Genomic DNA, 10,853 nt, shown 5'->3' with positions numbered 1-10,853 from the left:
CACTTCTCTCCCACCATGTGTGCCCCCCCAGGGTTCAAACTCGAGTCATCAGGCGGGATGGCAAGGGCCTTCGCTCACTCTGTCATTGTGCCTTCCTGGATGTTGGAGTTTCTTAAGGCAGGTTCCCTGGTAACAGGCTGCAACCATGTTGGAGAGCTGGCCTGGCTTTGTCCTCAGCTCCACCCTGCAAGCTTTCAGCTCAGTAGGCCTGGAAACCCAGCCCTGATGATCTCAGCTGCCGTGCAGCCAAGCTGGCTGCTGAGAAGACAGAGTCAGCTGGGTTCATTGGGAGGCTCAAAGCTGGAATTCTGAATGCCGACCAGCCCTGGAGTCCCCACTGCGCCGGGTTCCCTGTGGCTCTCTGTGTGTAGCGGTGGCGTGGCCTCAGATGCCCCCACCTGCAGCTGGAATTGCAGGCAGTTGTGAGCTGCCTGGTGGGTACTGAGAAATGAACTCTGGTCCAGGACAGCTAATAGGAGTAGGCTCTTCTTTCTATATATGGGTTCTTGGTGATGGGACTCAGATTGTCAGACTTGACTATGGGCATTTTTACCAGCTGAGCTGTCCATTTTTATATTCTAGATGTCTAGATGTCTCTTATTGGATAAGGGACTCGCAGGTATTTTCTCCCTTCTGTGAGCTTTCTTTTCTTGCTCTCCATGTCGCCCTGTGAAGCAGAGTTTTTAATTTGACGGAGTCCAGTTTATCCTGTGTGGTCCATATCGTCTGTGTCTTATCTTGCATGTCGTTGAGCCCTACATGCTAATAATCAAGTGGGACTTATGAGTGAGTCTTGGATGGGCCTGAGCTGTTCTGTGGGCTCAGTGGGGTGACCTTGGGACTTATTTCAGCTACGGGATTTCCAAGTATGAGTCCCCCTCCTATGCGAGCCTTGCAGCCCAGCAGGGCTTCCATTGTTGATAGCCAAATCAGAGAGGTGAAAAGGGAGCCATTCACACAGCAAGCCTGAGACCCGCAGTGGTGTGGGGATCCAAGAGAGACACTGTATCAGGCGAACCCCATTTCTCATCTAGACAGAAGACACCCAGAGGAACGGCTTGAGTATCGGGAGCTAATTAATCCTCTGTCCTGTCCACAGCCATGAAAGCTGACCGGAAGCGCTTAAAGGGCGAGAAGACTGACCTGGTGAGCCAGATGCAGCAGCTGTACGCCACGCTGGAGAGCCGCGAGGAGCAGTTGCGAGACTTCATCCGGAACTATGAGCAGCACCGCAAAGTCAGTGTCTCCCTGGACCCCTGCCCTCCCCTCTCACCCCCGTCCCTCTCCTGTCCCTTTCTCCTGCCCTCCCCTCTCAGACATACACAATCTCTTCTCCGCTCACAATCTCAGCTCAGCTCTTAGCCAAGCGTAGTCTCTGCCTTGAATCCCAGAGCTCCCTTGGCGCTCTGGTGTCTTCATCTCATCTGAGCAATCCAAGAAATCCAGCCCAGCTCCTGCTTGGGCCCTGTGTCCCTAGGTGGATAGCCGTGGACTCAGGAATCTAGCTGCTTCAGATCCTTCTTCCTCTTGGCAGACCCTTGGATCTTCTACTCACCCTAAAGCCTCAGTTTCCCCTTCTGTGGAAGGGGTAGAGCTGTTGTGAGGACCAAGATACTGTGCATCTCATCAATAACCACATTATGGAAGTGGGCAGAGTTAGCCAGGAGCATCGAGAGACAGCAGGTCGGTCTGTCTACAGAGAGGCCTCTCTGAGAACTTTACAGAGGAGGTGTCTCAAGACTTGGGCTGTGTGTTAGTTACTTTTCTCATGATAAAACACCTGATTACAGCAATTTCATGGGGAAGGGGTTTGTTTTGGATCAGAGTTGGAAGATATGGTCCAGTCCGTTGTGGTGGAAGAGATGGGAGGTGGTGGGCCACATCTCATCTGCAGTCAGGAAGCAGAGAGAGATGGATGCCTCACTCATGGTCTCCTTATTCAGTTTGGACCTCTAGCCCATAGGGTGGTACCGCCCACATTCAGGGTGGGCCTTTCCACCTCAGTGAACCCCATCTAGAAACTCCCTCACAGAGCCCCCTAGAGACCCATTTCCTGTTGAGTTGACAGTTGAGATTCACCACCCTGGGCTCTGTGAAAGAGAAGGTGTTTCTAATTACGTGAGGGATTTGGTCAGTGAGACTCTGTATGGAGTATGCAGGGTGAACTCCTGCCCCAGTTAGAGGCCATTGTTCACGAGCGACTATTGAGAAGGCGTTTCACCCATTGTTGTGCAGGTCAGAAAAAAAAATGGGTCAACGAGATGGCTCAGTGAGTAAAGAAGCTTGCTGCTAAGCCTGATGACCTGAGTTTAATTCCTGTGAGTCGCATGATGGGAGGGAAGAAGTGGCTTCTATGAGTTGACCTCTGTCCTCCATATGCCATGTGGGCAGGGCTGCCATTGAGTTGTGTACATGAACCTGAAGTAGAAGTGTTAGCCCATGTGCATCTTCCCTGTGTGTCACTGGGTCTACAGTGCCTGACGATTTGAGGGAAGGAGGGTTTATTTGGGCTTATGGTTTCAGACCGTTGTGGAGGGGAGTTAGTGGCAGTGTGAGCATGCAGCAGAGGTGCTCATGTGACCAACCAGGGAGCAGAGCACAAAGGCTGGAGGAAAATGTAACAGATTCAGAGAGCAATGGCTGGAGCAACAGCAGCCTTAAAAACCTCAGAGGCTTTTACCTCTAGGACTCCACCTACTTCTGCCAGCCAGGCCCCACTTCCTGAAGGCTTCACACTCCCCAAAGAGTGCCACCAGCCAGGGCACAAGCAGGCAGAATGTAAGCCTGTGAGTGGCATTCCTGACTCAAACCTAACAGTTCAGCCTGCAGCTTTGGGGACAGGAGGGCTGAGTGGCTCTTCAGTAGCAGTGGTGGCAGACAGCGCAAGCAATGGGCCTAGTCAAGGAGGCCACCTCTGAGCTGCAGTTAGGGGCCAGTTGGCCGAGACTAGATTAGAATTGACACGATCCTCACGTGCTCACTGCAAGTGACTCTCGACGACACATCCCTGCAGAACTCTTCCTTCCTGAGGTCAAATGGCTCTAAGCAGCAGCACAGGCGTCATCTGCCTATTCTGTATGTCCCCACCACCACCACTGTTGCTGTGGCATGCATGCATTCAGGCAAGCCAGGGGTGTAGCGTCTGAATGGCTTGTGTCACCCAGGCCCACTTTGCAGACAGCAAGACTAAGATGCTCAAGAGTCTGGTGGCTGATCAACACCAATTAGAATGAACTTGGGATGCCCCTTATGTGACCTAGGCAGGCGTTCTGCTGCAGAACTGGCCCCTCAGCCATAGGCAGGTGTTCTACCCACACATTTACTGACACCGTGCAGGAACCGAAACCCCAGCCCTGGTTTTATCCAGCCTCTCACGACTTGGGTCTGGTTACCAACACATCATTTGCATTTTATGTTTTAAGGAAGTGAGCAACATTACTAGAACTCACTAGTTCCCCAGTCACTGGGCTGCAGGCTCTCAGCCTGCCATGGCCCACTGGCTTTTTCTGGAACCTCCCCAGGCCTCAGTTGAAGCAGGTGGGGACAGCAGGGACTCAGAGCTGCTGGCAAAGATGAGACTTGGCCTGTCAAGATCATTCTCAGAGTTCCGACATCGCAGAAAACTGTGCCAAAGACACATACCCTGTCCCCCGAGTGCAGCTGGGGACTGTCCACAAACCCAGCTGGAGATGTCCTCATAGCAGGCCAGGCAGCCAGCTCCAAGCTGGAGTCGGGATAATCCTGGTACTGAGTCTGAGATACTCTGTTGTCACCACCCCACCACACCCTGCCTCCTGCAGCCTCTTGTCACTGCCCATCTCAGACCCCTGACCTGGCCTGCAAGGCCATAATGATCTAACCTTGTAGCCTTATCCTGCCCTTGTGAGTTTCAGGCACTTATAGTCCCTAGGCCCTATCAAATTCTGATCCCCAGGGAAGGAATTCCATAGTTCTCTCTTTGATTCCTCCATGATCAGCAGTGGGCTGAGGGTGCTTATCCTCTGGGCCTCAGTTTACCTCTCTGTAAAACAGGAATAATTGGAGTCTCCACCTCATGAGTGGGTGCGAAGTTCAAGTAAGAGTCATGCATGCAGAGCCTGCAGCACTGCCTAGGACTTGGTGACTGCTACTGCTAAGCCTGTTGGCCTCTGCCTGGGAACAGTGTCATGGAGACACTGAAATACCCACAGACCTTTTTCACCTAGTGTAGGGCCCAAGTCTGCTCGCAACCAGCAGAACAGGTGAAACCTCAGCGATAACAAGGATCGCAAGGGTCTTAGTGAGTCTTCCTCCTACCTCAGGGTCACCAGCCAGCTCCCAGGGCTGCCCAGCTCCTCTCCAGGTCTGTTTCTTCAGCATAGCCTCAGCAAGCACAGCATTATCTGGCTGTGTCTGCCTCACATTTCTCTTGGGGGTGAGCGTCAGGTGTGAGCAAGGACTGGCTGGAGAGAGCGCTAGGCTGTCACCCTAAGCCGGTGTTCCAGGAAGGCTTCTTGGAAGAGGAGGTATAAACAGAGATCCTAGGGAGTGAGGAGCTTGCTGGCAGAGCCCCAGGCCACAAGGCTATCTCAAAATGCATACAGGACAGATGGGGAAACTGAGGCCATGCTTACCTGCAGGTATTTGCAGAGCCAGGACTCTCTCTAGAACATTGGACACTGTTGTACATGCTGGAAGCCACATCCATGCAGAAAAGCTGGTACCCCTTGGCCTCCTGGCCTTGCTGGTGGAGACCTTGGATCTGGTTTAGATATGGTGGTTTGGTGGGATGGGCTGAGTACCCCCAAGGACCATCCTCTTGAGAAGACAGCAGTTTCAATACCACCCCTGTTCAGAGGTCAGGGTCTGCCCTACACCTGGCTGGCACCACCCCTGGCAGCCATGGTTCATTCAGGAAAGAGAGAGAGACCTGAGCAGAGAGAGAGGAGGAGTTTCTTCCTCTCGAGACTGAGTATCGCCTTGTAGGGTGGCAGCAGGCTCCTGTGGTAGCCCAGGCGGTCACCGCTTCAGGTGTCTTCCTGTACCTGTTTAGCTCTGACACAGTTCCTCAGGCAGGAGCTGGGCATGCCGAGTTGGCAAGGTGATTGCCTAGCTGGTGGGAGGCCCTGGGCTCTGTCCCAGCACCACAGCAGAAACCGGGCCAGCACTTGGGAATTACAGGCAAGAGAACCAGAAGTTTAAGGTTATCCTTGGTTACGTAAAGAGTTGGGGGCAAGCCTGGGCTCTGTAGGGACCCTGATTAAAAACACAAAATAGAACGCCTCAAAGCAATCAACCAGATAGATAGATAGATAGATAGATGGATAGATAGATAGATAGATACATTAATTAATTAATTAATTAATTAATGACAGAGTCTCCTTCACTCCAACTTTTTTCAGATCCTACTTTGTCTTCCCCACATGAGGTTGTTCTATCCTTGAAAAGAATGATATATATTTCACCCTGCCCCCATTTTCTGAATAGAGGCAAGCATTTGCCAGGCTCTCTCATCGAGAAAGTGGTCTCTGGGGGTGTCCAAGGTGACCACCCCATAGCTTTCCCACCTCACACCAGGGCTTTCAGCCATGTGTTTGGGATTCCCCATTCCCCTGCCCACCCAGATGAGCCCTCCCCCACCACCACCACTTTACAACCCATCCCCCCTCTCTCATCCCCACCACAGGAGAGTGAAGACGCTGTCAAAGCGCTGGCCAAGGAGAAGGACCTGCTGGAGCGAGAGAAGTGGGAGCTTCGACGGCAGGCCAAGGAGGCCACAGACCACGCTGCGGCGCTGCGCTCCCAGCTGGACCTCAAGGACAACCGCATGAAGGAGCTGGAGGCAGAGCTTGCCATGGTGAGCATGCACTGGGCACTGGCTGTGGAGGAGCAGCCTGGAGCACAGCAGAGCCCCTGAGGGAGAAGGAGGCAGTCGGGATGCTAAGGGGAGGGCAGTGGGCTCCATGACACTCTTGAGTTGGGAACCTCCTGAAGCCCAGGAGCACAGACCTTCTTGGAGGCCTCACTTGGCCACACGTCCCTAGAGACTGCGGAAATGTGGAGCAATGGGAAGGCATATTGTGGTCCAAAATAATCATAGCCTTTTGGTAAACTATCTAGGAATGTTAACATCTCAGAGTCTGGGATTACAAATGACAGTATCTACCTATTTGTGCATATACTCATTTATGTGTGTGTATGTACCATATACCAACATGTGTATCTAGCTACATATTTACATGGAATAGTTGAAGGCTTTTGGTTCAAAATCATTTCTCTTAGGTCATCGAGTGAAATAAGATGGATTTGGTTGGTTGTTGCTTTTTACTACCCTAAAATCACAGAAATCTATGCAAACCTGTTTCAAGATGGCATTGGGGTCCATGTGTGGGGATCAGAGCGGATCTGGGAATCTGACAGAGATAGAAGAGCCCCAGAGTCTCAGCCTTGCCTGCCAGTGTGACCTGAGCCGTTCCCTCTGCCATTTTGGTTATTGGGATGGGGGTCTCTTCATGTTTCTCATGACATAGTTAGGTATAGCCAGAACACACAAAGATAGAAAGGCCTTTGAAAACCCCTTGGACCCAGTGTGTTCGTGTGTGTGTGTGTGTGTGTGTGTGTGTGTATGTGTGTGTACCCGCTCTCTCTTGGTCCCCCTCCTTTGTACTAATATGTTCTCCAGCAGGGTGCCAGCATTAGGTAACAGTGCACTTACAGACCTGGATCGGATGCTTGACCTCTGGGGCCTCCATCCCTGCATATGCCCTGTAGGGCTCTAGGGAGGATGTACTAGTGCTGCATTTGTGTGCTGCACTGACCTGATCCTTTGCAAACTCCTGCTTCAGCGTGTAGCCACCCAGAGCAGGGCAGCTGCCTTGTGCAATGCTGACCCCTAGTGGTGAAGGCTGTCAAGGCAGGAAGACATCTCCAGTGGATACTTCCTGCAGCCCTGAGAGGGATGGGTGGGAAAGACTCTGGGTGCCCACCTCACCACCGTCCCTATGGACAGATGGAACACATCTTGGTGCTTTGAGCCCTGGCCTCAGCATCTTAGTGGTTCTCTGGTGTTCCTTATATTAAGAAATAACTCCCCTAGCTTCTGCTCCCAATATACAGCTTTCAGCCTGTTTTCCTCTAGCCAGAAACTTAGCTCCCCTCCTCCTCCCTGCAGCTTCGGACCCTCTGCTGCTGGGGGGCCTAGAGCTCTGTCACAGGCAACATCTTCCCAGAGGAAGAGGGAGGATGCCTTACAGGGAAGGGACTCATGATGGCCCCACCTCCTTCAGGCATCCCTCTGACTCCCCATCCTCCTCATCCCCTTTACCACTCGACAGACTTCAGCACAGACAGGCTGTGCTGTGGACAGCCCCAGACCTTTCTGCTGTGAGGCCCAGGCTGACCCGAGGAGCCAGCTCTGAGAGTGGGAAATCGCTGAGACTGCAGGCAGCCGAGGGCAGATCTGCCTGGCAGAAACCCACAGGGATTCTGGAAGGAAGTCAGGACCCACAAGTGCAGTAGGAAATTGGGGGCAGGGCTTATGCTCAAGGTCACACAAAGGTTCCATTACAGCAGGGGCCAAGTCTGCCTTTAGCTGGGTTTGGGTCACGTGAGCCTATTCATCCCAACTTAGAAATTCCCAAGAGCCCAGTGCTCCAGGATCAGGATGCTCAAAAGAGGGTAGAAGCCAAGAAAAGAGAAGAAGGGAGAGGTCAGGGTTCAAGAGGGGCTCCCAGCATTGGCTCATACACAGTGAGAGAGATACAGTCGGAAACAGTGTCTGTTGCTGGTGGGAGATGGTCCACACAGCCCCAGTGAGCCATCTTTCTCAGAGATTTCATGGCTCACACCTTTAATCCCAGCACTTGGGAGACAGAGGCAGGTGGATTTCTGAGTTGGAGGCTAGCCTGGTCTACAGAGTAAGTCCTAGGACACCCAGGGCTACACAGAGAAACCCTGTCTCAGAAAAGAATAAAATCAGGTTCTATGTGGGCAGAGTGAGACACTCCCATGTCTGGTGCCTGAGGAGATTTCCCACTTGTCAGATAGTCACGTCCCACTCCACACAGAGGCCCCACCCCGCCTGACCCTGCTAGAAGTAAGGTCCTTCATCAACCAGGGGAGAAACCAGGTGGGGATGGGAGGACATCGTGTCCAGGCCTCTTATTGTGTTGCCCCTAAAGGCTGCTTGCTTTGTGGGTTGGTCTGGGTGGTTCTCTGCTTTCTGTGTATGTGTGAGGGATGCTCGGGAAAGGGTGGCCATGATGGACCTTTCCTTTCCTCCTCCCACTCCTCATTCAGCTTCCCCTGCCCTGAAAGAGCCTGGAGAGTTACCTGGACTAACTTTGAATATGCACGAGTCTGTGTCTAATGCAAGCTCCCTTTCTTAGCCAACAAACTTTAAGACCCTGTCTGGTAAAATCCCACTTCCCACAGTGGGAGTAAGGAGATAGATAACTCATAGCTAAGCTGCCTCTGATCTGTGCCCTTCACAGAGGCTCTCTCTCTGCCCCGAGCTAGCCCACGTGTAGCACCCAGAATTGTGGCGGCTCCCCTAAAACAGGCCTGTTCCTTGAAGCCCAGGCTCTACCAGCCTCGAGTCCCACCAGCTCAGCTCTTCCGAACTAATGCTTTGTGCTGTGCTTTCTACATGGCGGTGGCCCACGCTTTCAGCTGCCAACAGGGGGGCCCGGATAACTGTGCATCATGGTGGGGCTGACCTGTGCATCATGGGGTGTTTGGGTGCTTTCCTGACGGCCTCGGGACTGGCTTCTCTGCCCATGACCTCCACTCTTCCCAAACTCAGTCTGAGACCTGCCTTTTACCAGGTTTACCCAAGGACACCCCCTACAGCTCTTCCTCAGGCCCATCAGAATCTCGCCTGGGGCCAGGGGTGGCTCTGGTGATGTGAGGACTTGGGTTCAGTCTCTTAGAACACATGTGACATGGCAGGAAGTGTTGCAGTGTGCAGGCAGACAAGGTCCTGGAGAAGAACTGCTCTGCATCTTGATCTGCAGGCAGCCAGGAGGAGGCTCTGATTTCACACCTTGGCTGGAGCCTGTGCATAGGAGACCTCAAAGCCTGCCTACACAGTGACACACTTCTACCACACCTCCTAATAGTGCCACTCCCTATGGCCAGGCATTCAAACACATGAGTCTATGGGGGCCATACCTTTTCAAACCACCACAATGTGTTAAAAAGTGGAGACAGGGTCCCTGGGACTTACTAGCCCACCAGCTTTAATCTCATTGGCAAGCTCCAGAGAGAGAGATCCTGTTCCAAAAAATGAGGTGAGTGGCTCCTGAGGAGAGATACCATCTTCTTGATGTACAGCCCTCACACAAACAAGCATGTGCGTACATGGGCACACACAAACACAATACACACACACACACACACACACACAGAGAGAGAGAGAGTTCTGACGTGTCCTTGGAGAACCCAGAAGTGATGCCTGCACTTGGGTTCCTTCTCCCCCATATGTGGTCTCATCTTGCTCTTAGTGGGAACTGAAGGTGAGACCCTACTGAGCGTAGGTGAGACTTGCATCACTTTCTGGTGGCTCACTGCTGCAGAAGTAGAATTCTCGGCCTTCTTGCCATGGTGAGAAGAGGTGCCAGGCAGCTGCCTGAGAGGTCCCTCTTGGTTACGTTTTCTTCTTCCTTTCTCCTGCTCTTACTCCAGGCCAAACAGTCCTTAGCCACTCTGACCAAGGATGTCCCCAAGAGGCATTCCCTCGCCATGCCCGGTGAGACGGTGCTCAATGGCAACCAGGAATGGGTGGTGCAGGCTGACCTCCCACTGACTGCTGCCATCCGGCAGAGCCAACAGACTCTCTACCACTCCCACCCTCCCCACCCTGCAGACCGGCAAGGTGAGTCCTGCCCAGCCTGGGCCAGCAATAAGGGGGAGTCACAGCAGGAGGCCACTGGACCCAGTGGGAAGGACAGCTTCTTTGTTCACAGCATGGCAACCTGGGGCAGCACCGGACAAACTATGATGACTGTTCTAACTGAACCTACTTAGAGATGGCCTTCAGGCATAGCTGGTTCCATGAGGCTCAACTGTGCTTAAGACGTAAACCAAATGACCCTCATTGGTCAACTTGGGCCACGTGACCATCCCTGAACTAATCACGGTGTCTAGGTGAGCCAGTGCCCTGATTGGCCAACCTGGATGACCCAGGCATCCTTTGGCTGGAGAGGGTACTGAGCTCCTTGGCTGATAGCTGTAGCCAGTCCATTTGTTACATAGAAAGAGTGTAAATGCTACATGAAATGTAGCCAGTCCATTTGTTACATAGAAAGAGTGTAAATGCTACATGCTTTGCTGCAGATACTTAGCGGGGCACCTGGCTCCATTCCCACCGACTCTGGTACACACTCCAATCCAGTCTCCTTGTCATCCCATTGTGCATCACCGGTTGTACATGGTGAGCCACCTGACTCTCCTGAAGGAGGAAGGAGTCCTCTAGTGGTTCTCAACCTGTGGGTCAGAACCCCTTTGGCAACCCCCCCCCCATCTCCAAAAAAAATATTTACATTTCAGTTCATACCAGTAGCCAAATTATAGTTAGGAAGTAGCAGTGAAAATAATGTTATGGTTGGGGGTCAGGACAACATGAGGAACTGTGTTAAAGAGCCCCAGAGTTAGCAGGATTGTGAGCCACTGTGCTAGGGGCTGTAGTAAAACTGGCCCTCCAGGTGTCCACAGCTGGTTACACCAGGCCACATGCAAGCCCTCTGCTCCCTATAGATGGCGCCTGTAGGGTAAGACAGATGAGCCTTAGAGGGAGGGGCGGTTCACACGGTTGAGGTCACATCCTGGCTCTACTGCGTATAAAGGATGTGACCTATGACCTGATACAAGGGTCA

The 10,853-nt window shown here is 52.6% G+C and overlaps 1 protein-coding gene across 4 annotated transcripts in view; it reads left to right on the top strand.

Annotated features, from left to right (window-relative positions):
- The window catches only part of Kazn (kazrin, periplakin interacting protein), a 978,630-nt gene that overhangs the window by 920,337 nt on the left and 47,440 nt on the right, over positions 1-10,853 (top strand). For all 4 annotated transcript variants that reach the window (XM_021159743.2, XM_029476248.1, XM_021159746.2 and 1 more), the window contains 3 exons: positions 1,100-1,236; positions 5,666-5,836; positions 9,664-9,853. In XM_021159743.2, the coding sequence (XP_021015402.2) occupies positions 1,100-1,236; positions 5,666-5,836; positions 9,664-9,853 (498 nt within the window). The remainder of the gene's footprint in view (positions 1-1,099; positions 1,237-5,665; positions 5,837-9,663; positions 9,854-10,853) is intronic.

The sequence above is a fragment of the Mus caroli genome, chromosome 4 (assembly GCF_900094665.2).
Source record: "Mus caroli chromosome 4, CAROLI_EIJ_v1.1, whole genome shotgun sequence".
Classification (NCBI taxonomy): Eukaryota; Metazoa; Chordata; class Mammalia; order Rodentia; family Muridae; genus Mus; species Mus caroli.
Note: the sequence above shows the minus strand (reverse complement) of the source record. Positions and strands in the feature narration are given on the sequence as shown.